Source organism: Melopsittacus undulatus, chromosome 7 (genome assembly GCF_012275295.1).
Source record: "Melopsittacus undulatus isolate bMelUnd1 chromosome 7, bMelUnd1.mat.Z, whole genome shotgun sequence".
Classification (NCBI taxonomy): Eukaryota; Metazoa; Chordata; class Aves; order Psittaciformes; family Psittaculidae; genus Melopsittacus; species Melopsittacus undulatus.
In genome coordinates, this window is record NC_047533.1 from 72,478,416 (window position 1) to 72,505,760 (window position 27,345).

A 27,345-nucleotide genomic window follows, 5' to 3' on the forward strand; every position below is an offset into this window, starting at 1 on the left:
GGCAGGTTGTTCCTTTATCTTCCCTGCTGTAAAGGTGGTCAGTGATATCTGGTACGTTCCGCTCCACTTCTCCTGTAGAGGATCTCCTGAAAAATTCTTAACATAAACCCAGTCTCCAGATCTGAAAGGGTGAATGGGATAATCCAAACCTCTTGCTCTTGTCCCTGCTACTCTCTTATTTATCTCCTCCAATTGTTTTCCCAGATTGACAAAAAATTGTCAGAGATAGCCTTCTGCCACTTCCTGAAGACTTCCTGCTTTAAACTGGGACTGTTATGGTCTTCCATATAAAATTTCAAATGGGCTAACCTCTTCTTTTGACCGAGGTTTAGTTTGAATTCTTAATAGAGCCAGTGGTAACCTTGGTACCAATAGAATTTCATTTCCTGACATATTTTCCTAATCTGTTGTTTGATCAGATGGTTCATCTTTTCTACGTGCTCACTGGCCCGAGGCCTGTATGGAACATGTACTTGCCAATCAACTTCCCCTGATCCCGGAGGGATGGGAAGGAGAATGGAAAGAGTGTAACTCCCAGGGGCTGAGGTAAGTCAAGTAACTAAGGTATAACACAAACCACTGCTGCTACCACCAATAATAATAATGATAAGGGAAATAACAAGGGAAGAGAATACAGCTGCTCGTGAGGATCAATGTTTACAGATATGTAAAGGGTGGGTGTCAGAATGATGGTTTTTTTCAGTGATATCCAGGGATAGGACAAGGGGCAATGGGTGTAAACTGGAGCATAGAAGGTTCCATGTGAACGTCAGGAAGAACTCCTTTACTGTGAGAGTGACAGAGCACTGGAAGAGGTTGCCCAGGGGGGTTGTGGAGTCTCCTCCACTGGAGATATTCAAGGCCCGCCTGGACAAGTTCCTGTGTGATGTACTCTAGGTTACCCTGCTCTTGCAGGGGGTTGGACTAGATGATCTTTTGAGGTCCCTTCCAACCCTTGGGATTCTGTGGAAAATGAAGATCTGCCCCTCTGCTCCCAGTGCCCAGAGGGGATGTGCTGGCAGTCAGCACGGAGGTCTCGATCCCATCAGAGCTGTAGAGTCTGACAGTACCTGCATGGCAGAGAGCAGAGGCTCTCGTAAGGGATGCACTGGCTGCCCTGTTTAAAAATCAAAGCCCTGGCTTGGGTTCCAGCCCAGGAGAGCCTCTGCACAGCTGTTGTTTGACAAAACTCCCAGTGTTTTTGGCCAAAGACTTTCAGGTACAAATGCAGTCAAATAGTTGACTAAGCAAAAGACAATCCAGTGGTCCATTCTTGAGCAGAGCAGTGATTGCTTTGGGGTTTTGCTTGAGTTCAGACAGTTGTGGCTGTGACATGGTTGTAATGGGCCTGTGAAGGCACCTGCCCGGGGCAGGTAAAGCCACATTCATCTTTGCTTTTATTTCTTGGTGCCTGCTTCAGTTTGGAAGCTCGTTGCACAGCAGGGCTTGTGCCTGCAGCCTGCCCAGCACCTCTGAGCACAGCGTGCGTGCTGCAGGGAGCTGCCCCAGCTGCCTGTCAGCAGCAAGAGATGGGCCTGTCCCTCCAGTGCTTCCCAAGTGATAAATAACCCAAGCTGCTCCTTTCACAGCTTCTGAAGAGCCTGTGGGGCTTCGTAGGTGCTGGGGTTGTGGCCGGTGCTCCTGTGGGCTCAGGTTGAAAGGCAGGTCACGGGCTGGGCTTGTCCCCTCCCTGTGTCTCCTGGTCTGATCTTTCTCTCCCTTGCTTCAAATCACAGACCCACGTGCCGGTGTTTGAAGGTGCCCCACAGGAGAAGTAGTAGCCCTGCTGTGGATGACCAGCTTGCTGCAAAGGCAGGAGCCCAGGAGCCCAGTCCTGCTGCAAATGGAGCTGCCACGGGATGTCTGAAGCTGCAGATGCCAACCAAGCTGTGGTGGAGCAGGTAAAGCACGTGAGGGCTGTTGTTTGTCTTGCTCAGGAGAAGGTGGAGGGAAGGAGTGCTTGTGGCAGCTGGTGCTGGTCCTTGGAGCTGACCATTGGAGGATCCTGCTGTGCTGTGGGTGCTCGGGTGTAAGCATGGTTTGAAATGTGTGTGATGCCAGGAAGAGCTGCCATGTGCTCAGGCTCTGAAGGAAGCTCTGTATCTTGGGGGAGGAGAGGAGGAGCCTGTACTCCCTAGGCTGTGGTGTGTCTTGGTGCTGGGTGGCATGGAGAAGGCCTGGCAGGAGGGAGAGAAGAGCTGGGTGTGAGGGAAGAGAGGCTGAGCCCTGCTCTGGCTGCGTGACTTTGACTAAGCCCTGGTCCTGCAGTGTGGGGGTTACTGTAGGATGTTTCTGTCCTCAGTATCGTGGTGACTTTGATGGTTTTTTAGCTGCCAGTGGAGACATGAGGCCAAGGCAGTTAGGATTAAGGCAGTGTCAGCCCCAGGAATGACTGTTGAACCATTCTGTAGCTGCTGCACAGTTATCAGTGCCCCTGACATCTGTCCCCTTTCCTGTTTAACCTGACGGTTGCCAGTACCTTGCTGAATTGGGCCCGAACCTCCATCCTGAATGCGCCCATCTTTCTGTGCCCTGTCTCCTGGCAGTCACAGCCTCGGTTGCTGCCCTGCTCGTGTCAGAGATTGCCCCTGAGCTGTGAGTAACTTCTTGAATGTTCTGAAATTTGCAGCAAGGCAGCTGCTGGGTTAAATGGTTTCACAGTGTGAAGGGAGAAGAAGAGCAAGGAGGCATCACACTTGTTGGCCCAAGTTACTTCTGTTTTGTTTTAAAAAGTGATGGAGGGAAAACAGTTCCTCAGTTCAGATTTGACTGCACAGCTGACGTCAGGGTCTCCAAACTGGGGTATTTGAAATGCTGTCTGGATTTAGGAAAGGAGGAGAGAAGCCTTTGCTTGAGCTCTCCAGTTTTTCACCTGGATTCGTGGCTGGACATGATGCGGGACATGTTTTGGAATGTTTCCACAGGCTGGCTGCCTGGAGAGCCAGTTAGCACTCGGGGCTCATCTCCTCCCTTGGCTGGTTGTAAACCCCCCAGATGCTGAGTGTTGGTTTCAAAGTGAGGGCTCCACGATCCCCACCAAGCAGACGTGAGGATTTGCTTTGCCTGTGGCCGAGAGTCTCATGGGAAGGTTTTGTTTCTGGCAAAGGCTGTGCTGAAAACGTTCTGTGAGGCTCCTGGCAGCTGAGATGCCCCAGGAAGCTGGTGGCCTTGGCTGGTGCGTTGTGCCCGTGTGCGCAGGCTGAATGGGTACAAAGTGATGGATGGGTGCCTCAGCAGGGACAGCAAGAGGGGTCACCCCAAAGGCAGCCTGGCCATGGGCCCTGGTGTGAGTGGCTCCTCCTGGGCCAGCAAAATAGGAATTAAATGGTTGCTTTGTAGTCAGTGTGGAAGCTTTTTTTCTTTACTCCTGCAGCAGGGAAATGATTGGCTCATGTGCAGTGTATAAACCAATTGATCTGCCTGCTCACGGAGCTGTGAACAACTGGCTGCTGTAAGGTGCACTTTTAATGGTGCTGCAGCCCTTCAGTGCGGGGCAGACATTGAAGGCGTAGGGGGGCTGCAGGGATCTGCAAGGCTGTAACTTTAGCAAGGCCCTGCAGTGGCCGTGGAAGCCAGCAGAGGAGAGACAAGGCGGCCGACAGTGATAGCGAGAGAGCTCAAGGCAGGAAGCAGCAGGGTCTCCACCTCCAGCCTGGAGCTGGAGAAAAACCCAGAGCCACAAGTGGTGGTGGCCTTGGTGTGGAAGTGGTGCGGGAGGGTGAGCACGTTCTTTCCGGGGGGTGTGGACCTCTCCTATTGTGACATAGAGGGAGCTGCTGCTGCTCAATGCACTGAGGCAGGAGCAGGCTTGAGCTACTGTCAGGCTCTGAGCTCTGCTTCGTGGAGGCGCTGGTGAAACCCTGCCCTAGCTGGCAAAGCCAGAGCGTTGAGGAGAGGGGCTGGGCAGCCCAGGTGCCAGCCCTGTCCTTTGGTGCCCAGGTTCCCCTGGCTGTTGGCAGCCCAGCAGCAGTTCCCTGCTGTGCTGGTGGGCAGCATCCCCACCGAGGCGGCTCCTGTCCCTCCAGCTGCCCACAGGTGCGAGCAGCGCGAGGGCATTGGGGAGCCAAGGCCCTGCGGGGAGGAATCCTCCAGGAGAAGCGTGAATCACCCGTGCTGAGGTAGCGTCTGGCCCTGGGCAGGGAGGAGGCAGCTCCGTTGGCAGCAGGGATGGGGCAGTTGTGTGATAGCCGCAGGATTTAAACACCCCTGGGCTAAGAGCAGGGCTGGGCAGGTAGAAGGGCTTGAAGGGGCTGTGGAACTGCCGTGCGGCTTGCAGCGATGGTAGAGACTTGGAGCTAGGCTGTAGGTCCTGCAGCAAAGGGAGCCTTGTCTGTGTGAGGTGGGGAGCAGGGAGCCCCGGGGTGGTGGGCTGGAGGGGTGCTGTGTCCTGGGTGCTGGTTTGTGCTGCCCCTGCAGGGAGATGTGCCCGATTGCTCCGTTGTGCTCCTTTCCTGCTCCTCTGGGAGGCTGGTCCCTGCGGGCTCTGGGGCTGGGGAAGAGCCTTGCTCCAGGGCTCAGGGGAAGCTGCTGGGCTGGCCGGGCTGTGGAGGTTGGAAGCCCTCTGGAAATAAGCGTTGTGGGGGTGACGACAGGATTCGTTTCAAGTGAAGTGAAATCACAGTTTGGAGAATTGGGACGAATGAGGCAGTTAAGAGCCGGTAATAAACCCTGAAATCAGATGAATGTTGGATCATCCCCATGAGGTTTCTCCCTGACAAGCAGTTCTTTCCAGCTTTAAAGGCCAGCTCTTGCTGCAGCAGGTCCTCCTGAGCAGAGGCAGTGCAGAGCTCTGGTGTTTGTTGCAAGAACAAAAGGAACCGGTAGCCTTGTTTCCTGAAGCTGCCAAGGGCCCAGCACCACAAACACCGTTTGTGCCGTGCTGTAGCTGTCTTGGGCGTAAAGGCATGAAGTGATTGCCTTGCGTGCAGGGTGTGGGGGAGAGTCGAGGGGCAGGGAATGGCCATCTTTGCCTAGATGCTGTCTTGCTGTGTAGAGCAAGTGCACACAACAGAGGTGCTGTGGAACACAGGGAAGCAGGAGGGAATATCCTCCTGGATTTTCCTTAGATTTGAGCTAATTGCTCCTGTGCCTTTGATGGTTTCCTGCTTCTTTCCTGCTGTGGCAGCCTGGAATGCCTGTAGGGAGCCTCGAGTTTGGGTGTTACCAAGTGACAATGAGGGCATCCTTCTGCATGGAGAAGTGCTCTTGGGCAGTGGGGTGGTTTCCTGCCTGGAAGGAGCCGTTTTTGCCAGCTAATCTTTGTAACTTCAAGCAGGCAAAGTAGCCTTGAGAAACTCTGGTTCTTAACCAGAGTCTTGAGCTCTGTGCTGAGTTAGTTAGAAACATCAGCAGGCTCCTTGCAGAAAGGGTGAGAAGTGCCAGCAGCCCCTGGTGTGTCTCCGTGGCTGGTGGGACTGCACCCAGAGCAAAAGGCTGTTTTGGCTCAGGGGCTGTCTGTTGTGGGGTTTTACGTCTATGAATGGAGCCTAAATGTGGTCTAATGATGAGTGAGGGTGGGGAGGGCCTGCGTTCTGCGCTTAGGAAGGATGCCAGAGGCTGGAGACACGGCTGTGTCCTTTGGGTGTGCCAGGAATGGCGAGGCCCTGGCACAGATTGCCCAGAGAAGCTGTGGCTGCCCCATCCCTGGCAGTGTTCAAGGCCAGGTCGGATGGGCCTTGGAGCAAGCTGCTCTAGTGGAAGGTGTCTGTGGCCATGGCAGGGGGTTGGGAGTGGGTGAGTTTTAAGGGCCCTTCCCTAAGGTTGTGGGTTCCAGGCTTCCATGGGTGTGGGGTTTTAAGGTTCTGGGGTTGTGGATTGTCCAATTGTTGCTTCTTCCAGGTGAGCTCTGCGACATGGCCAGTGGCAAGACCCCCCGGCCCATGAGGTCCTCCAGAAGGGCGGATGGATTCCAGAGCAGAGTGGTAGCATCTCGTAATCCCAAGCTGGTCAGAGAGGCAGAAGAGTCTCTCAGCAGCAAGCAAAGGCTGGCGAGGCCTCGGGAGATGAGGCGGCCCCGGACTGCCCAGCTTCGGGACATGGGTGAAGTCTGCCATCAAAAGGTATCCTTTCCCTGGCCTTTTCCTTGCTGTTTGACGTGCTATTTGAAGAGGGCACGTGCTTGTGGCTGACTTGCCTCCAGCTCACCCAAGCAGCTTGATGATTAGGTCATGTTGTCATTTCCGACTGGTGGTGGTAGTAGTTCTTTTCTGCTGGGGGGAAAGGCAAAACGTGTGTTTGCAGTGAGCCATTGAAGTCCTGATCTGCAGGGAAGCAATGGAACCTGTGCTGCAGTTGGTGGGTTTTGCTGGAGTTGAGCTACCATCGCTAAAGCACGCTACTGGGGGTTAGGGCTGGGGCAGGACACAAGGGCAGGAGCTGCTATTTCTCATCCTGCTGTTCAAAGAGCCACCTCTGGCTTTGGTGTAGTCAACTGCCACGTGCTTGGGGTCACAGGACTCCCTCAGTGGTGGCAGTATGTGGCCTTTGAAGGCTGAGGGCCTGTGGCAATTACTTAAGCTGTAAGAAACCCAATTGCGGTCAATGCATGAACGGGTTGGAAGAAGGCGTGGGAGCCTTCCAGGTGTTTGAGGTTTCAGGCTGCGGATAGCTGGGGAATCGCCCTGGGCAGAGGAGAGTGGATGAGCTTTCCCTGGATCAGTGCTCTCTTAGATGGATGTTTTAAAGCTGCTTTTCTTGCAGGACTGCTCAGTGTAACAGCCATGTCCAGGTGGGTGGACGACTGAGGTAGGGCTGTTGAGCAGAAAGTTGCCAGCAAGTGAGCTGTAGCACATCAGTTCAGGGTTGCCCCAGACATGCACACGAGGTGGGAACACGTAAGACAGGCGCACAAATAAACTGGCAGTGCTACAGCTTCTGGCCTCAGACTGACCGTGGCTTTTGTGGGGCAGCGGGGAGACCTGCCTGTGTGTCTCGAGTGGCAGCAGTGCAGCTGGGAGAGGGGAGACCAAGCAGGGAGGAATTATCTCAAGTAAAGCCTCTGCTGGGTCAGGCATTTGTTCTTTGTGTGTACTTTTTCAGAGCTGCTTCTTGCAGTGCTGTGAAATAAACCAGCAGTAATAGAATACAGTGAAGCAGCAACTTTAAAGCCTCCTGGGGAAAGGGGATACGAATTGCAGCCTAGCTCAGGTTGCCCAGTAATGCTGGGGGAAAGAGCTGAACTTCATTCCCCATCCAGCATTCACCTCATTTATCTGTTTCCCAACTGACCCTGTTACTTTCTTGTTGGCCTTTCCTCCCTGGTACTGGTGTCTTCCGCCTGGTTTCTTGGCTCTCCATCAAAAAAAGATATGTTGGATGTGTGGGATCTCAGTGCCACTGTCCCAGAGGGAAGTTCACCCGCAACTTGTTTCCTGTGGAGGCTCATGAAACTGCTGGGTTTTGCTTTGCTCCCGAGTGCTGGTGGCTGTTCCAGCAAGTGTCTGGAGTTGAGCGAGCAGCTTAGCAGAGGGCTCTGCTGGAGGGTGAGCGCTGCTTTGCCTGTTGGAGAAGGCAACCTGAAGAAAGAGCCTCCAAAAGAGCTTCTTAGCTTGAGGCTGCTCAGCATGGTCCAGAACCCTTTGCTGAGCTGAGAGCAGAGTGTGGGTGAGCTGCCAATCTCCTAGCGTGGAGCTGGGCAGATGTAGTCACCAAGAGACTGTATTTACTGGAGATGAGTGTTGGGCTCTTCCTTCGTTAATCTTTCTCCCAGCAGCTGAAGCTCTCTCTGCTCTGTCTTGCATCTGCAGTTCTCAGCCGTTGAGCGGGACCAGAGGTCGTTCCAGCCTTTCCCATCCGAGGTGGTGTTTGAGAACTACATTCCTCACCAGTTCTACATAGCGTCGCTAGCTCTGAGGAACAAAGACAGGGTAAGTGCTGGGCTGTGGAGGTTGAGCACTGGGCTGGAGGAGGAGAGCAGTGGAATTCACATGGTGTGCAGCAGAGCAAGTTCCCTGCTGCAGTGCAGCGCATGCAGAATAAAATGTCTCACCAGCGTTATTCTGCAAGATGGGGAAATGTTCCCATGCTGGGGATTCTGGTTTTGGCCGTGCACTGGTGGTATCTACCCAAAGGAGCTCTTTGAGCCAGCATGCTTCCCCTTGAAAGCCCTGGGATCTGATGGGATTGTCGAGGGCTGTGCAGTTCTTGCCTGCTGTCATGCTTTACCTCGAGTGTGCACCGTGTCCCGGTGGCTCTTTGGTCAGTCTTGGTTTCTGGCAGGCCATGTTTTTCCTCTCTCAGCCTGTTCAGCCACCTGTGTGCAAGTGCCTGTCAAGCACAGGGAAGAGCAGTGGAAAGAGGCTAGCTTAGCAGGAGCAGTTAAAGGGGATTCAAGTCCAGCCTTGTGTGTTCTGTGCGTTGTACCTTCAGAGCTAAAAGTGTTTTGGGAAGGTGGTAAGGAGGCTGTCACGTGGCCTGTCCTGGTCCCTTCTCAAGTTTCCCCAAGTGACAAAATCATAGTTGTGTGTCTTTCGTGCAGGTTCCTCGTCTGCTGAACGTTCATCCTGGGAACTCTCCTTACTTTGAGTTGATCAGCCCAAGTGATGAGGACTATAAGGTAGCCCCGGGCACGTCTTCAACCTACCGCATCCTTTTCCGACCTGATGAGAACAAGGTGACGAGTGGAGGTCCCGAGAGATGATGCCTTGAGGGGAGGTGAACCTGCAGGGCTGGATTCCAAAGGCAGGCATCTGGTGTGGGTTTTGAAGAAGTGTCCTGGGTTTCAGTGGGGTTGCACTGGATCTAGACCTGGGGGAGACTCTTTGCTGGTGCTGAAGGTTGTGCTCGCAATAGGCTGGAGGCTCTTGCCTCTTTCAGGCTCTTTTGTCCTTCAGTGGTGGAATATTTAATGGAATGTCTGTTGCTTGAGGGCTGAGAGTCTGCTGCCTGTGCATGGCCTTTTACTCATCTTGTGTTTGCTGCTTAAATGTAGTTGAATAGTCTGTCCTATCCTCAAGCAGCATGCCTCTAGAAAGGTACAGAGGATCTGCCCCATGGTCCCTGGCTGCCCCTGCTTGTGAAATAATCTGTAATGAAAGGCATGAAGGTAAAAGTGCGAGTACATTATCGAATGCTACTGTGAGAGTCACAGAAACCAGCAGCAGTTTTCTGGCACAGGCATGGTGCTAAAGGCACTGTGCTGAGCTTGTTTCTTTCCCTGCAGGATTATTTTGAGGAGCTTATCATCATCACAGAGAGGGAGAAGTTCTTTGTGCCTATCCGAGCCATAGGTGCCCGAGCCAGCCTGGACTTCCCTGAGCAGCTGAACTTCTCTGAGTGTCCAGTCAGGTTCAGCACCCAGAAGGACTCTGCTGGTGCGCAACGTGGGGAAGCGGGAGGCTTTGCTACAGCATCACCACTCTGAGGTAAGGAGCTCATCTCTTGTGCAAAACGCTGTTGTGTGCTCATGGAGTTGTAAACAGTGAGAAAAGGAGGCAGAGCATCTGAGGTGCTGGACATGTGCAGGACACGTGGGGTTTGCCATTGCTTATGGTGTTTTGGAGAAAGCTCTGCAAGCAAGTTTTTACAGTGCAGTGGTGTCTGCAAGGCAGCATCTTGCAGATGTGATGCTGTTGGATTGGAAGAGCCAAGGTAGGAAGGCAGCTGGAGTGCTGCAGAAGGTGCTGTGTGGCAGAGGACAGCTCGAGGGGCTCAGGTCATGGAAGCCCAAAGGCAGCATCAAGAAATGGGCAAGCAATGAGCTGGTGAGAGGCACTGAAGAGTTTGCTCAGCAGCTGTGTCTGTATTAGCAAGCAGAGATCATAGATGAAAGCAATTTCTCTGGAGGCCCTGGCAATAAGAGTGTGAGGTCCAGGGCCCTTTGTTTTCCTGTGGGCTTGGTCTGGTGCCTGGGACCCAAATATGCCTAAGCAGAATGAGCTCTGAAGTGGAGAGGAGCAGGCGGTGGCTTCAGAAGTGGACTACCAGAAAGCTAAGGAGGGTGCAGGTGAAAGGTGCTCCAAGTGCCTGGTGCATTTGCAAAGGGCTGGGGGCCTTTTTCTCCTGGAGCTGTCTCTCTCCCACATTTCCTGGAGAGGGCTCAAGTAGCTGAGTAGCTGGTTTGCACCCTTGTGGTCGCAAATAACCTTCTGAAATGGTTCCATACCACTAGGAACCAAGTACACCCGGTCTCTGGAGGCCACAAGTTCACGGTAGTCTGGTGGTCCCGTCATCAAATGCCTGAGGTGAACTGTGTTGCAGACAGCCTGTCCTGTTCCTGTTGGTCTCAGAAGCCAGTCACTGGTTTTTCCAGTTTGCTGCACCGGAGAGGGGAATGTGTTTATGACACTGCATCCGCAAGGCAGGCGGTTCAGTTGGCTGGGAGATGAGAGTTGCTTGGTCCCAGAGGTCTCAGCGCAGGAGCTGAGGTTAAGAACGCACCAAAGACCTGCTGCGTCTCAGTTGGTGCACCTGAGCTGCTTCAGTTTCTTCTCCAGGAAACGGGATTCAGAAGACTTTCAACTTGTCTCCTGTGAAACACGAGGGTCTGAGAGGAGCTTCTGCCAAAGGCTGGCAAGGCTGTTTAAGCAGGCTGCTAGGGTGCTCTTTAAGCAGGCTGCTGCTTTTCCCTGTGGAGCTCCATGGGCAGGAACTTGTAAATCACTGTACAGTTTCCTTCTGGGATTTCCAGGCCTAGTTGTCACCACCACAATAAGTACCCAGTGAAGTCTAGCATCTATTTGCAATGCACTTGCCAACTACTCTATTGGGTGACAGAGCATGTGTTGAGAGCTCCTTGACAAGGGTTTTAAGAGTTCCTGAACTTCAGCAATGAACTATTTCAGTCCTGATTTGCAATAAAGAAATGGGAAGCATTACAAAAGTTTAAGTGAGCTACACAAAAACCGTTAGAATTGTGAGTAACTGGATGGCAGAGGTGAAGAGCTGAGAAGTGTGTGCAGAGGATGGGGGGCTGAGGTCATGTTATACCACGGGATCCTCTGCAGGGTTCTTCTGCATGGGATTCTTCAGCAGGGAGAGTCACCCGCTCTGTTTCTGGTCCTGGATGCTCTGGTTTTCTTGTACCGCCTGTGGTTTGCTTGCTCCTTGCTTGCACAAGAGAGCTGAAGTGAACTAGACTGCAAAGTTAACGGAGGACCCAGATCTCTCTCTTTGTGTTGCAGCCCTTTCTCTGTGGATCCCTCCATTGGGACTCTTGGAGTTGGAGAAGCGATGCAAGTCACGGTGGAATTTCACCCACCAAAGACCGGTGTTTATACAAGTCCCATGATTGTTCACTATGACACTGGTAAGTGCTTGGTGCACCCTCGGTGTGTCCTTCCAAAGAGAGCAGTGTCTGCCATCATCGTCTGATGGCTTCATTGTCCTGTTGAATCCCTTCTGCAAGACTCCTTCACGCTGGGTAGAGCAAAGCTTCCATGCTGGCTGCCAGATATTGTTGTGCTGGAATATTTCAGCCTGTAACAAGGCAGCAGATCTTCCTAAGCACAGTGCACAGGGGGCGATGGGGAATATTCTGGGTGCTCCGTTGGGGAAGAAGGCGTAGCAAGGAGCCTGATTGAAAAGGAGATGGCTTTTTAACATGCAAGAGAGCTGTCTGAAGAGCCTGCAACTTGTCCCATAGAGCTCTGCTGACTGGTCATTGCTTTTCATCCCGATGTGTTTGTGTTACAGTTCCTGGCAGGGCCTTTGAGGTAGAGACCCTCTTCTTGTGATGTGATGCATGGGTACAGTGAGTGCTCTGCTGAGAGCTGAGCCACGCTGAGGTCTTGTGACTGTGAGGAGCAGTAAGTGTGGCAGCAGTAGCCATTAGGGTGCTCTGAGCTTTGCTGTAGCCTGGGAATGATTCTGTAGAACCCCCCTAGTGAGCAGCAGTTATTTAATGGTGAGGCTTAGGAAGAAGCTGCTGCTAGGGCTGGAGTCAGTAATGTGAGGGTGTAATGATGTCTGAAGGTAGGTGGTGAACAGGACCTTGGAGAAACCCTTGGGAATGGCTGTGCTGCTGTGCGTGTTGCTCTGATGCTGGAAGTCTCCAGCTTTCCAGCGGACACTTACCTAGTGAAGGGACTCACTTCTCCAGTGGTGAAGTGGTAACAGCAGCATGTTTGACAAGGGAGAATGTGCTGGCAGTGGTGAGGCACTTGGCTGTGAGAGCAGCAGGAGCAAAAGAAGGAGTTGGCAGATGGATCCGAGGGCCCCATAGCACCCTGTTGAGTGCAGAGCTTAGCACAGAAGCTGCTCTGTACTTGCCATTGTTCTTTCTGCCCTTGTCCACTTTCATTTCAAATGCTCCCGCTTGGTTTCTGAGATGAGAGCTATGGCCAATATTTGAGGAGCAGGAGATGAGGATGACACGAGAGTGGGGGCATCTCCTGCCTGCAGGAGAGCCTGGGCAAGCCATGATTGAGGTGGGCTCCTCAGCGTCACTGAGTGACTTGGATGTAGAATTCCCTGTGACCTGAGTGGGATGGCAGCCCAAAGGGCACCCGGGCACATCTGCAAAGTCTCACTGTAAATGCTGTCACCTTGGGGATAAATCTCCACGAACATCCCCCAAAATAAGGTGCCTAAGGTGGTGCCAGGACATCCTCATGCCATCTCATGTGCAGCTGTCAGGATACGATAAATGTCCTGATGTGGGGAACTGCTGATGCAGCTCAGAACTGCAGCTCTTTCTCCTGTTGCCTGCAGATTGCCCTGTTCCTTGTACTTCCATCAGCAAGTGAGATGAGCCAAGACTTTGCCTTTGCTTTGTTCCAGGTGAAGATGTTCACAAAAGCCTCTGTGGAACAGCTGTAAATGCTGACATCAGGCTTGACAAGAGCTCCTTGACAGTTGAGAAGACTTCCCTCACGCTGTCAAAGCAAAGTTCCCTGGTCATCCACAACCAGAGTGGGCATCACGGCCCACTTCCAGTGGAAGCGTTTTGTTGATGAGGAAGAGGAGGAGCGGCAGAAGCTGAGGTTTGTTTGAGAGATTCCTCCCAGCAAGATAGATGCCCCAGGGGAAAACTAACACACAGCCTCAGAGGGCTCTTGGGGCTTTTGAAGGGATTAGGGCAGACAGAGCCATGCACAGTGTGGAGCTTAACCCTTGCCATTCCAGTCCCACCCGTGCTACAGCTGAGGATGATGTTTTGGGGAGAGAAGGTTGATTGCAATCACTGGCTTGCCTCAGAGGGCAAATTCACGTTTGGGAGCCACAAACTATTGAGTTCAGAGCTGCGTGCACTGCGGAGGGTCCATGAGACTGAGGAAGGTGTCAGCACTCGGTACCTGGGACTGCACTGAGCAGTAGCACTGAAGAGCTGCAGGTGGCACAACTCTTATGATACTCAAGCAGTTTCTTCTTTGCTAAGGTGTCAGGCTCCTTTTCCAGCCACACGCAGGATACAGTGCTCGGTTGGCCCAGAAGGTGGAGGCCGTCCTGCTGTAGGCTGGGGAATTGCCTTCCAGTGTCCTGGTTTCTGGCCCAAGGAGGTGTTTCTGGCCTTGCTCCTCGGCTGGGCAGATGTGGAGGGGGAGGGCTGTGCAGGGAAGGGAGGGCAGCCAGGACTTGGAAGTGCTTTTGGGCTTCAGCAACCTGTGTCATCCTGGTGGTGAGAGATGGGGCAGGTTCTTCCAAGGGTGCCTCTGGTGAAGCTTTGAAATTGCCATTTCAGGCAGCAGAGAAACACTGACAGCCTGGGGGGATGAACTGGAAATGAGACTTAAAAGCTTCTGTGACTTGGGGAATCCTTGTGCGACTTTTCAGGCTCCCAGTAAGGAGCAGCCACTGTGCAGCACTGCTCCCCTCTCATCTCCCGCTTGTGATCTCTAACCACTAGAATGATTTCTGCTGCAACCAGCAATAAAGGCAGAGGTTAACTGCATTGCAGCTCTGCAGAGGAGGCCAAAATGAGGGAAAAGATGAGGTGGTTCAAGGCTCAGCATAGGGTTTGCATTCAGAGATGCTGGTCCTGACTTCTTTCCTGGGTGATGCTGGGCAAAGTCCCTTCCTCTCTTGGCACCTCTGTTTTCATGCACAGAAACCCATTTGTGTCACTGAAGTGGTTGGGATGCCAAACCCATTGGTTTGCTTTGGAAGTGCACCGGGATCCTCTGGCGCAAGGCAGTGCAGATACTGTCTCCTCATCCCTGTGGGTGCAAAAGGGGAGGGGAAAAGTGTGCTACTGGTAACATGCAGCTGAAACCTGGTTGCTTCTCCCCTCCCAGTGCAGGAGGCTTTTTCTTGAGGGCTGCCAGCTTTAAGAAACCTCTGATGAGCTTGTCAGTGAGGAGTAAAACTCGCTGCTGTGCTGGGAATAATGGGATCCATGGGGGAGCCTGTGTCTCAGGGTCAGCCCCGTGCTGAGCTGCTGCTCTTCCTCACCAAGTGCTTTGCTGGTCGTGCACGGACAGGACAGGCTCTGCAAATCTGCTGCTTCTTCAATGATCTCCTTGGTTTGTCTCTCCCATGGCACAGGCTGCAGAGGCAGGAAGAGGACAAGCTGGTTGATGTTCCTAAGGAGCACGGGGTGGTCCCCCCTCTCAGAGAACACCCTTCCCTTCCCGTCTGCACCTCCCAGAGCCAGGGGACAGAGGTGCAGGGAGACTCCATGCCTTTCTGCAGTGATATTTTCAGCATTGTGCCCATGGTAAGTGATGGCTGAGAACCTTCCTTCCTGCTCCTCGTCCTTCTCCTCTCTGAATGAGGTCCCTTGGCAGATCCCACGTCAGCTGCTCCATGTGCCAAGAGAGGAGACATCAGGTTTCTGGTGAGGCTGGGGGCACTTGTTGCAGAAAGCATTTCTGAGCAGCAGCAAGAGCCGACCCCAGGCTGGGCTCTGCTGCAAGGGCTGTGACTCAAGGGCACTTCATGAGTGTCCTCACAGTGTTCAGAGGTATCAGTTACTCTCTGTAAGGACACATTTTCCATGTAGCGCATGGGGGTGAAGAAAGGCCACTGGTGCACTGTTAGTTCACATCCTGACCTGCAGAATGAAATGATCTCCTGTGGAAAGGAGTCCAAATTGAGCCCAAGTTTAATCGGGGGACAGCAATCCATTCCTAAAACCTGGATGTATACCACATCTGAGTGTCCCTTCCAGTGCCATCTGTGAGCCTGGACACGAGGCTGGCAGGTTTAAACAAGCTTTTTGAGTTCTACTGCAGATAGGTAGAGAAAACTGCTCACTTTCCTGGTGATGCAAGCAAAACCCCCATGTCCTTCAATCAGCCAGAGCCGTTGTTGTGGGTATTCACATGGTCTGAGCTGAAGAATGGCTGCTGTCTGAGCAGTGCAACATCCCTTCTCATCTTGGAGTGAAGCCTGGAATAATCCCAACCTCTTCTTTCTTTTCCAGTGGGTGAAACTAGTTTATGTTTTGATTTTGTTTTTGAGGAAGGGGCTGCTGTTTCTCTTCTTGCTTGCTCCTGCAGCGCATGTAAGGCTGAGAGCCACCAGTGCCAGCACAAGTGCGGTCTCACAGCACTGTAGCTGGCAGCAGCATGATGTGAGCAAGAGACTGTGTCAGAGCAGCAGGGATATTGGGGAGAGTGGGAGCTGCTGAGCTGAGCCTTCAGAGCATCCTGTGGTGTGTGAGCTGGTTCTGGAGTGTGCCCCAGGGCTCCTGCTTCATTCCAGTTGCTGTGTCTCCACAATGAGCTTAAGCTGCTCTTGAGCTCCTGAGGTGCATTAAGGGGAGGTCTGGAACTGTGGCTGAGTCCTGTCCACATCAAGATGGGATGATGCAGAGACGTGACGTGTAGCTTGGCCCCAAGCTGTGTGTGGAAACCTTTCCTAAATGGCCGTGTTCCTGATAGATGGTTTGCTCTAGGGCTGAATCAAAGCAGGCTCCTACAGGAGTCTCTCCCCTGCTGTCTTGTGCAGCGTTATCAGTCTCTTGATTTCCATGAATTCCATTCTTTATGGAACAATCCTTTTCCCATGGAGAGTCTTGCTCTTGAGCCTGTTAAGTGTTGGGTCAGTTCTCTTGGGATGGAGGCTATGAATGCAAGGCTCCAGTGGGGGTGCTGTATCAGGATTGTTCCTGAGAGCTGTGCTGATCCCTAGAAAGGAGAGGCTTTAGTGCTAGCCCATAAGCTTTTTCCTCAGGTGCCGTAGAGAAGTCTAATCTGGCAGTGCCTTGGGACCCAGCAGCACCTTGGATGTATGGAGATGTGTCCCTTGTGATGATCGTGGTGCCTCACTGGATGGCTTTGTGGTGCTTGGTGGCCAGCAAGGCATCATCCCTGGCAAGGGGGTGTGTGTGCTGCACCCTCCTCTGATTAGCTTGTAAAGGAAGCAATGGCAGGTGCCCAAAGCTCTAAGCTCCCTCCTGCACTAGTTAAAGAGTGTGTACAGAATGATGCCAGCAGTCAGTGTGGTCTCGGTATGGAGCAAATCATGCCCCCAGGGCCTTGGGCACTCGCAGTAACCCTGCCGGGCTCTCCTTTGCACTCCTCACTGTTTGAGATGCACCTTTGCAGTGTTCTCCAGGTTCTTGCTGAAGCTGTACTTTTTGGTGCAGTGGCAGCTCAGCGTTGTGATGTTGAGTTTGGGTTACCTGGGGCCGGGATCAACTGCAGAGTCAGACAGATGCCTTGAGGCACTGAGCCAGCTCCAGCTGCCCTGGCTAGAGGAATGGGGATGCAGGAATGGGAGGAGGCCGGGGCAGCAAGGGCTTTGTGTCATGGGCAGTGTCTCCTGTCCCACATGGGGACTTTGTGCAGGTTTTGAGAAGAATCCAAGTGACTTTACTCTTTCAGACTTTTGCAGTTACTGGCGGTTGGTGTTTGAAAGGGTTCTTCTCTGCCTGTCCTTGCCCGTGTTCTCCTGACTCAGAGCAGGTTGTGCATCAGGGAACTACTTGCAGCTGCAGGCCAATAACTTCCCATGTTGTAGCTCTTTAATTTTTGTGGGGCTGTCCTCTAAGCTGTCAGTGCTGTGTCAGTGGCAGAACCGTAGCTAGTAAATATTGATGCTGCAGGAGTGCTGGAGGCTCCAGTCAGTTCAAGGCTCTTCTGGACAAATTCCTGAGAATAGCCAAGAGCAGAGTGGAATCAGAGCCTGGCTGTGCTGATAGAAAAATGACTCTGTTCTTTTTATCTGCTTCCGTCAACTCAATATTGAATTCCTGTAGAGCGTTATTACGGTTGCCAGAGGTGAAGCTACTTACGTCAAGTGTATTGTAATGCTGGGGCTGAAGGGCTGTACGAGGTGCCTTTGCTTAAGGCAGTTGGAGGAATTGAGAGCCTATAGAAACCAGGGGTGCCTGCTGAAATGTGTGACGAGGCTTCCTGGGCCTGAGCACCAGGGCCAGGATCCTGTGGGAGAGCAGCAGAGAGAGAAGACCCTGAGGAAGCAGCAGAGAGTTGCAGAACTGGTAGCGTGGCCCAGACTTAAATCCCTGAGCCAGAGCTCAGTCTCTTCTGAGGGTAACAAAAGCCCCTTCCGGGTGCCAGTAAAGGCGAGGGACTTTGGAAGGTGTTCTGCAGCTGCTTCCAAGCTCTCCTCTAAATTCTGTTGACAAGTGTTGCTTGCTCCTTGCTCTTTGCTGATGCTCTAAATAAAGGCTTACAGGGCTGTAGTGGCAACAAGAATGTGCTGTTTGAAGATAAATGCTTTGCTGTCACTTCTGTTTCAGGAGGGAGATATCTTGCCAAATTCTTCACTTGAAATCAATGTGATCTTTAAGCCCAAAGAAGCCAGAGTCTACCAAGAGGCAGCCTACTGTGACATCTCAGGTACAGCTCCTTCCTCCTGCTCCTGTTCCCACCGAGGAGGTACAAACACTCTTCCAGCCCACTGGGATCTCGTGTAGCTCTGGAGGGCTCAAGAGGACAGTGCTGGCACATGCTGCTGTCCCTGCGGTTCCCGGTGGTCTCCTGTCTGAGGCCAGGGCTCAGGATGCCTGGCTCTGGCTTCCTGACCCCAGAAGAGACAAAGCAGTGAAGGAATAAGCTTTCCTGGCACGGGTTTGCCAGCATTTGCAACACACACAGCTTTAATGAAGGAGCACCAGGAGCCTGTAGACCATTTACCTCCAAGATGAGTCTTGGTTGCGTGGCTCTCTCCTCCTCCTGGTGCTGCTCACCTTGTGTGCAGAGTAGAATGGGATGGCAGTGAGATCTCGTCCAAAATTTGAGCCAGGATTCAGGCTTCAGTGGCTGAGAGCAGCTTTCAGACTGAAGATCTTGTGCTCTGTCATCTCTAGCAAATCTGAGGGAAAGAAGCCACCCCTGGAGTTTGGCTGTAAGCCTTGAGGTCTCGGTTGCCTTTGCACCAAGGGATGTGCATGTTAGCAGTACATGTCTGGCTTATGTGATCTGCTCAGTGAGAGGGCTGGTTTTCCAGGGCTGGAGGGATGAGACAAGGGGTGATGGGTTTGAGCTTAAACAGGGGAGATTTAGTTTAGATATCCAGAAGGAATTGTTTGCTGTGAGAGTGGTGAGGCAGTGGAACAGGCTGCCCAAGGAAGTTGCTCCGTCCCTGGCAATGTTCAAGTTCAGGCTGGATGGGACTTGGAGCAGCCTGGTCTAGTGGAAGGTGTCGCTGTCCATGGCAAGGGGCTGGAAGTGGATGATCTTGAGGTCCTTTCCAACGCAAACCATTCTGTGGTTCTCTGAGACACCATCCCAGGGGGTTGGTTAGAAATGAGAAACCAGCCCCAAGGCTGATCTCCTGAGGGACGAGATGGGTCCCGTATCTTCTCCTGGAGCATCTGGAGGTGGTTCCATGCAGGCCAGGGACCGGCAGCAGCACTGAGACAACCTGGAAAGTGCCGGGTAGCAGAAGGAATTGCGCTCACAGAGATTTCCCTCCACAGGCTGTGAGACCAGGCTGCCCCTGTGCATCAGCGGGGAAGGCGTCGGGCCCCAGGTGGAACTCAGCTGCGACCAGCTGAGCGTCGGGAAGGTGTTTGTTGGCTCAAGCCACAGCTACGGGGTGAGCAGGACGGGTGGCAGGGCATGGGGTGGATCTGGATGGCTCGTGGGCAGCAGTGAGCCTGGTGGAGGTGTGGGATGGGTCTGAATCAGGTTGGTGGTGCTGAGCAGGTCCTTGCCACTGCAGGTCAAGTGGAGTGCTCTGTGTCAGGGGAATAAGGCCAGAGTGGCTCTGTTTGTGTGAAGTTATCCCTGCTTTGCATGAAAAAGCCCTGAGGCAGAACTTGTCCTGTTGTATTTGGCAGCAGCGCTCAGCATCTTCTGCCTTTTACAGATGTAAATTGCTAAAGTAGGAAAGAAGTGAGCCTTCAGTAAGTAAAGAGGATTCTTCATGTATTTCCATGTTGCTTTCTTGCTGCTGCTGCAGGTGCTCCTGCTCAACAGAGGAGTTCCTGAGGCTCCCTTCAGCATGGTGTATCCGGAGAGAGCTCTGGACTCCTGCTACGAGGTGGCTCTGCGTGGGGAGGCCTCAGGCATCAGCTACCTCCTGGACACCACCGAGATCGACTGCGGGCTGCAGGTACCGCACGCTGCTCTTGTCAGAGCTCCTTGTCTCCAGCCATGACCGGTGGGCTGCTGCCCCCCCGGGTCGAGGGCTCTCCCCCCTTCCCAGCTGCTCTGCTGGCTCTGTGGCTCGGAAGTCCAGCGTTTGGGTGATAGCTCCAAGCTGGTGTTTAATGGCCATCTCCAGCCCAGCCCAAAGCTGGGAATCCCTCCTCTTGGAGGGAACTACCGCTGCCTCCTGGGGCAGGCAGGATCCCAGTGGTGATCTCCAGAGGGATGTGTCCCTCAGATGTCCATCCGCTGATGCGCTCCTAAAGCCAGAGGTGCAAGGAGGTGCTCTCTTTCAATGCTCCTGATTCATTGGCCAAGGAGGCAGCTGACTTGGGCTTCCAGTCACTGTAGCTGGATTGAATGTCCCAGAATAACCCTCACTATACTTCTTTCCAGTTACAACCCCACAGCTGTTTCCAGCTGTTGGCCGTGTGTGCGTTGCCCTGTTTGTCTCCCTTTTGGCTTGTATTTTGCCCACAAATACTTGTGTTCAGGAGCCTTTTCTCCTGAAATGCCTCAGTGCCTCCTCCTGTGTTTCAGCTCGCTGTTGGGTGACACCTTCAAGTGCAGAGGGCTTGTGTCCCCTCCTTGGTTTCTTCCTGATCTTTCCATGGTTGTAATTGCACCTCTGCCACAAATACCTGTCCCTGTGTAGGGCTCAGAGGTACCCTGCAGTCGCGGGTTGTCCGGGTTAACCCAGAGAGCCCAGTGCCCATCTCTCCTGTGCGCTCCCTGCTTCTGGGCTTTGTTCCTTTGCTTTCGACCCAATGGAAGAGGAATGAAATTGTGAGCAGCAGACGTGTGCCTGTCACTTCCTGCTCTTCTGTCCTCTCCTCAGGTGTTTAACAAAGTCTCGGAAGCAGCAGTGACCCTGCAGAACAGTGGGAAGCTGGGATTTGCCTTTGTGGTGCTGAGCCCAGGCACAGGCACTGCAGCCAGCCCTCTACCTGGCGTGCCCCTGGTCGTGCCCAGCATGGTGAGTAGCACAAGGGCTTCACCCGGCCTGTGTCAGGCTGCCCAGGAGAGAGTTTTGGGGGAAAATAGGGGGAATGAGCACACAACCCCCGTCCAAAACCAGGCAGGAGAGACGGGGCTGTGAGCGATTGCTGTAGAGGCAGAGGAGGTGCATCGAGCACAATCCTAATGGAGCCCCTGACTGGCCTTGGCCGCTGCTGGCTCTGCAGTCCTACAGCAACCAGCAGTGGGAGGCACGATGGTTGCGGGAGCTCTCTGGAGCTGAGTGCTGAGCTCTCTGGTTGTGCCATCACTGGAGCATCACTCCATCCCAGTTGTCATCCTGCCTGGGTGTCTTAGAGCTGGAGCAGTGTTCCTGCCTTGGTGCCCTTTTGCAATGGGAAGAGGAAGCAAAGGGCCAAGTGGCTTCCACCTTCCTCAGTGCTTGTCCGCCTGAGGGATGACACGCTGATGTCCTCTCCTGCAAGCTGCTGCCAGGAGCTGCTGGCCCTGCTGGAAGTGCAGGCCCTTCGGTGCTCTTCCAGAGCAGCTGGTGAAAGAGCTTTGGTTTGTTGTGCCTGGCTCTGGCTAGCAGAGGGTAAACCCTGTCAGCAGAAGAGCTGTGCTCATGCTGAGCAGAGAGCAGCCTTGCGAGGCCTCTGAAGGACATACTGCATCTTGGTGTAGGAGACTCGGGCGTTTGGGTACAAGAAAGCTGGAGGTGGTGATGTCTGATGTTTCCTTATGTATGAGAAGCTGTCTTGTGTCCTCAGCGTGTCTGTCGTGTGAGCCATCCCTCCACTGAGTCCTCTTTGGTACACTACCTCCCTCCGTCTTCTGTGCCCCGCAGGGTTACGTTGAACCTGGCAAGCAGCAAGGGCTGAAAGTCTATTACCTGCCAGGAGTGCCTGGAGTCTTCTGCAGGGCTTTCCAGATCCAAGTGGGTCACCTGGAGCCAGAAAAAATCTGCCTGAAAGGAGAAGGGACCTTTCCCAGGATCCACTTGGACCTGCCCAGGAACATCAAAGGTGAGCACTGCCTGTCTGCTCGCCAGGAAGGTCACCTGGCTTTCCCCCATGCCATATGCCCATAGGGCAGCTCACGGGCACCTGCGCCAGGCCTGGAGGTTTCAGGGCTGTCAGGCAAACTCAGCCCTCTGGTTGCTTCCTTGGTCTCTGGCAGACGAGCCCGTGTGGCTTTGCCGCAGGAACCATCCTGCACAGCTTGCCAGCGTATGCCAGAGGTCTGGGAAGATGAGGGCTGGGCAGAAAAGCACAGGGAAGCTGCAAGAGAGGCTGGCAGGGATTTTGACAGGGTTGGGTTTGCATCACGTTGTGGGGCTGAGATGCTTCTGTGTGGTGAGAAAGACGTCTGGGGGTGAGAAGCAGCAGGATCGCCTTTCCCTCCATTGCTGGAGCAGTTTGTGTCTGCGTGTTGGGGGAATGGGGCTTCCTGTCTTCCATGGGATTTGTGCTGCCCCACTGCTATTGGTGGTGGTCTGTGCTTTCAGGCAACGCCAAATATGAGAAGATCCTCCAAAAGGCCCAAGAAAAGCTGGACAAAGGCAGCCAGAGAGACGAGGCCATTGCTCTGGGGGAGGCTGTGGCAGCCGAGCCCCGCATGGACGACTCGGGCACCGTGGTGAGTAGAGCTGCTGCCCTGTCCCACACGTGCCACCCTCCTGCATGTCACTGGAGCCCCTGCGCCCCACGGCCCTGTGCCCATGCTCTGCTGGCACTGGGTGCCTCCCTGCACAGCCCTGGCCACGGACTGTGTCAGCTCAGCGTGCCCCATGGGCTGCCCACCTCTGGGAGTTGTCCCTCGTGGAGATGCACCAGCTCCTGACTACCCCAGGAGATGCTAAGGGCTGTGCTCAAGCAGTTGGGTTTATGGTGCTCTGAAGGACATTCAGGTCGGTGCTGGGGGTTTTGTTGCTCACTGGCCAAGCCCTGCCAGCTTTACAGAGTGTAAAACAGCAGCCTGAATGCACCCTGAGGCTGTGCTGTGTTCTGGATCTCCGAGAGGCTCCAGCTCTCTCATGGTTCCCTTTCCAGGAGAGCTTTTGCCCAAGCTGCTTTGGCACTAACTGGGGGCAGGGACATACTTGGAGCTTTGGAAGGTTTCTGGCTTGTCTGTCCATGTGTCCAGATCAGCTTTGATAACTGGGCAGGGAGAGACACTGGAGTTCATTTCTTTGGAGCTCTGATCCTGCCTGAGAGAGCAGGAAGTGTCCCAGACACTGAGCAGTGAGACAGAATGACTCCATCGCCTCTCTCAACAAGAGCAGGGTGGGATCCTCCACCTGAGACAAGCTTGTGCCTTGGGAAGGACCTTTGCTAAGCAGCCCCTGTCTTTACTTTCCTCAGTGGGATGCTCAGCTGCAGATGCAGATGGAGGAGATGCTGATGGAGGAACATGCCGTGGAACAGCAGAAAGCTCTCAGCTCCCGTCCCCCAGAGGACACTGCCTTTCACCAGCGTGTACATCGGAGGCTTCTCAAGTTAGTAGGGAGTCCTGTAGCCTGTGTGCAGGGGCCCTGAGGGTAACAGCCAGCAGTGCAGGCCTGCTCCTGAGAGCTCCTTGTGTCTCAGAGCTGGGAACAACTGCGGACTTCAGAAGGGGCCTGATGCTGAGAGCTATGATGTGCTCCCTGTGGGCAGCTCGGTGTCCTCGCTTGCACAGTGCTCCCCTGAGCTCTGGAGGTGCTCCCCTCCCCACAGCTGCTGGGTTCTGTTCTCAGAGCTGAGGGGTGCAGACGAGCAAGCCCTTGCAGACAGCACAGGCACCTCCCCTGCTGACCAGCTCTGAAAGGGGCATCTCAAAGCTGGTGTCTTTGTGCCAAGAAACAGACCCCACTATGCAGGAAGAGCAGGGAATGGTCCAGATCCCTTATGTACTTTTCCAAATGGGATTGCCTGCCAAAGGCCTCTGCAAGGAAATGCTATGACAAGGTCCTGAAGCAGTTTCAGGCTTGGGCTGGACACCAGCTTAGCAGTTTGATTGAGATCAGTGGAGATGCAGTGGACTTCTCTGCAATGGCTTTTTGCAGCATAGGAATTGTGTCCAGTACCCACTTTAAAGTCACTCGAAGATCCCATTGGTGGCTGATAAATCCTAGGCCCTGCACTCCCCATGACTTAGCCAAGTGTTATTACTGGGTACTCAGGCCTTGGGTTTCCTGGGCTTGGCTTGAGCTTTCAGAGCAGTGAATACAGAATTATCCACTCCATTTGCTTCTCCAGCCCACGCCATGGGCACAGAGTGTCCTTACTCCTCCTTTCAGAGCTGAGCTGCCCGAATACATCCTGGACCTTGGCTATGTTGTTCCTGGTGACATCCACACACACATGGTGAAGATCACCAACACCGGGCACTTCCCCGCATCTTTCCGTGTCGATGGATATGTCCTGTATAACACAGGTAACCCATGGTGGAGAGGCTTCACGGGGGCTTGAAGGAGCTATCTCTGACACATCAGCTGAAGCCATTGGTCACGGGGAGATTTGAGTACTTCCTTGGACAGCTTTTTCCTCCTTAGTACCCCCATGCTGGGTGCCCTGTTCAAGAGCCTGACTTCTGGCGAGCAGTGCCCAGAGACCTGCTCTGCCTGTGGCTGCCCTAAAATCTGATTGCAGGGGCCAGAAGGGCTGATCACCTTGATCGCCTCTCAGCATCTTCTGCTCTTGGCTCCCGTGAGCATCATCCCAGTTTCTTTGTGCACTCTGAGGGTTTATGTTGCAAACAGATGGACCCTCTGTGGTTTGGAAGTGCTTTGTTTAGAGTTCATAGTGCCAGAGCACTTCTGCTCAGCCTTTATTGACCGGCCTGTGGGATCCTCTGCTCTATGGAAACAGGCTTCCCAAAGAGGCCTTGAGGTAAGGCTGCAGCTCCACCACATGGTGACTGCTGTCTCTGCGGGGTGGCCAGTCGTCTCTTCTAAGCCGCTGTCCAGGGAACACCCCAGCATTTAGTATCTTAGGTGGCAATTCTCCTTTGGAGAGGTCTATGCATCCTTCCCTGAGGTGCCTGATGAAGGAATTGCTGGAGTTCCTCAAGCAATGTGATTCCTTTTTACTATGTAACCCCTGGATTCTGGTTGTGAAAGTCCTTTTGCTTTGGGCAGTGCCAAAGGGAGAAGAGCAGCTTCTCTGGAGATGCAAAGGGGTCTTTCCCAGAGCTGCCAGCCAGGACACCCCTGTGGCCTTACCGTGCTTCTGAGCCGTTTCCTGTTGCTTGCATATCTCAGCTGCTTTATTTTGCTGTGTTCAGGCTTCAGCGTGTGCCTGGAGCGTGTGAAGCGCCTGCCCTCCTGTGAGAGCAAGACATTTGAAGTGTGCTTCGACCCACAAAGTGCCAACGTGCCCCTGGGAAAAGTGGATGTGCTCCTGCCCATCAAGGTACTCCAGCTTCTGGGGCAGGCAGCAGGTTGGGCACAGCAGTGAGTATCGGGTGGGCTCTCAACTGGATGCTCTGTCCTTCTCTAGGTCAGAGGAGGCCCCACATTCCAGGTCCGCCTCCGTGCCATGGTGGCTGAGCCGTCCCTCTGCGTGTCCAGGGACAGGCTGGAGTTCTCTGCTGTCCAGTGTGGGCAGTGCCAGGAAGAAACCATCCAGCTCCACAACACGTTCCAGGTCCCCTGTAAATGGTCCATCAGCATGACTGATCCTGTTGAGGAGGTAAAGCACAGACAACGTGTAACACACAACTTCTTGGTTGGGTTCTCTTTGCCTTTCGTGCCTTTTGTGCCCCTCTGGCTGCCTGAGCACTTGGGCTGCAGCTCGCTTGAGGAAGCTTTTGAGGGTACAGAGCAAGGCTGGTTCACCTGGGCCTGTTCACTAGCTGATGCTTCACTTCTCTGCCGTCTTCACCCATTCCTCCTCCTCTGAGGACACTGCCTCCCCATCTGCCTGCCCTGCCAGCATGTTTGCCCTCCAGTTCTAGGCAGTGGTGGCCACGTCTGGGTGGGATGAAGGTGCTTCCTGCACCGTGCCAGCATCTCGGAGCACTGCAGGAACCGAGGGTCTGTCCTCACAGACCAAGGAGACCTCACGCCACTGGTTTGTGTGCGCAGGTGGACAAACATCTGCCAGGGAGCGAGCACCAGAAGCTGGTGGAGGAGATGAAGTCTGTGCCCTGTGGCTTTGAGGTGCTGCCCTCAGCTGGAAGCCTCGCTCCAGGACAGCAGTGCCACGTCCAAGTCCGTTTTTCACCCACGGAAGAGGTGAGATTGGTGGGTGTCACGCCAGGAGGTCTGGCAGGGCAGTGTGGTAAGGGGAGGCCAGCCCAGGGAGCGGGGGATGAGCTCTGCCTCCACGTGGAGCTTCCTGCGCCTCAGTTTCCCCTGCACGTTCCCACGCAGTTCGGGAGTCAGCTTAAATGATGGAGCATTCCCAAAGGCAGTTTGCATGTGGCCACCGTGACTTGGAAACTGGTAGCGTGTGACAGGATGGACACAAGTGCTTCCACGCCTGGGGACAGTCCCAGGGATCTCAATTGCTCGTGGAGATTTCAGCGTCTCGTGTCTGGCTTTGACCAGAGGCAAGCACTGAGCAGAGAAGATGATCCTTATTTGTGTCCAGTGAGAGCTCAGGTGCCTCTTGCACACAGCTGATGTTTGCCTGGTGCTGCAGTGCCAGGACTGTGTCTGAGGAAGCAGACCTTTCTCATGAGCGTTGCGCTCCCCCATGCCCAGGTGAAAACCTCTGAGAGCCCATTTTAGATCCACCTGGGAGCCAACTGTCCAGTTATGCTCCAGAGCAGGACTCGCTGCAGTTCCTGAGAGCCATGCAGATGCTGTAGCCCCTGCTCTAAGTAAATACCTGTTTTGGGTTCAGCTTGGAGGTGCTGACAAGACCCCTGACCCTGGGCGATTGTTGACTTGGAGGTGCTGTCAGCTGGGGCTTCACGGAGGAGCTTTCTGTGCTGCTTCTTTGCAGAAGTGCTACCGGGGCGAGCTGCAGATCCAGATTTGCCAGAGCAGCCAACGCCTGCAGGTGCCGGTCTTGGGAAGTGGTCTGGAGCCACGGCTGGAGTCCATCCCCGCAGAGCTGGAGCTGGGACCGCTGCTGCCCCAGAGCCATGGGGAAGAGGGGACAGTGGTGGTGAAGAAGCCCTGTGAGGTTTACTCAGTGGAGTTTGAGCAGCAGCACCTTGCTGAGGAGCAGGTGAGGGGGAAGGTCTGTGCACACTCTGTAGATTCCCAGCACTCCAGCATGGCCAGGCTTGTGCAGGGAGACGGGGGCAGTGCGCAGGGCAAAGCCTGGTGGCCTTCCAGGGTTAGCCAGCTCTGCTGGCAGGCTGCAGAGGGACTTGGATAATCCCTGCCCCTGGGGGGAAGGAATGTGGGAGGGGATGGCTCGGCTGGGGAGCCTGCTCACATGGTGAAGGTCAAGAAACTCATCCTGCCTATGGTTTCTCTTCCTTCTGTGCACAGCCCCTATGGACACCGAAAAATGACAACAGCCCCAACAGCTTGTTGCTGCCTCCGTGTGCCCCGGGAGAGAAGCTGACTGATGAGGCCCAAGGAAGGGGCATAAAAATGAAGGTGAGATGAAATCTAAAGGCTAAAACTCCAGGTGGCAACCGGCATGGTTTTCTCATTTCCTCCTCTCTTCCCCAGCCTCCCATGGTTTGGGTTTCTGCCACTAGAGTGGCAGAAAGCCTTTTCTCCTTCTTTCCTTTGGCTTGATATCAATCCCTACCGCCTCAGGTTGACGTTGTGGATCCACCAGGAAAGGTGGTGAAGCTGGGAAACGTCTGCATTGGACAGACGGTGAAGAAGATGGTCACGGTAGCCAACAAGAGTGCAGCCCCTCTCACCTTTAAGCTGAGGGTCACGTCCACCGTGCCAGAGTTGCAGGAAGCTGGGGTAAGGCCCGTTCCTTCTCTGCAGAGCATTTTGGTGTGCCTGCAGGGAGCACTGAGCTGCTGTGGGTGGGAGCTAGTAGGTAAT

General features: G+C 54.0%; 2 protein-coding genes across 2 annotated transcripts; both read left to right on the top strand.

Moving 5' to 3' along the window:
* The first annotated feature begins 1,788 nt into the window (after positions 1-1,788).
* LOC117436434 (hydrocephalus-inducing protein homolog) lies at positions 1,789-15,386 on the top strand. The gene is given in 13 exon segments (XM_034064488.1): positions 1,789-1,901; positions 5,839-6,059; positions 7,746-7,865; positions 8,477-8,611; positions 9,161-9,301; positions 9,303-9,362; positions 10,109-10,148; positions 10,434-10,509; positions 11,121-11,245; positions 12,718-12,851; positions 12,853-12,920; positions 14,422-14,593; positions 15,378-15,386. Coding segments are annotated over 12 exon segments (1,287 nt in total). The 5' UTR covers positions 1,789-1,901; positions 5,839-5,852.
* A 7,422-nt stretch (positions 15,387-22,808) lies between these two features.
* LOC117436435 (hydrocephalus-inducing protein homolog) lies at positions 22,809-26,849 on the top strand. The gene is made up of 7 exons (XM_034064489.1): positions 22,809-22,893; positions 23,679-23,813; positions 24,663-24,790; positions 24,878-25,069; positions 25,465-25,614; positions 26,330-26,405; positions 26,827-26,849. Exons 1-7 carry the CDS (start codon positions 22,809-22,811, stop codon positions 26,847-26,849), a joined length of 789 nt encoding a protein of 262 aa, XP_033920380.1.
* The last annotated feature ends 496 nt before the right edge of the window (positions 26,850-27,345 follow it).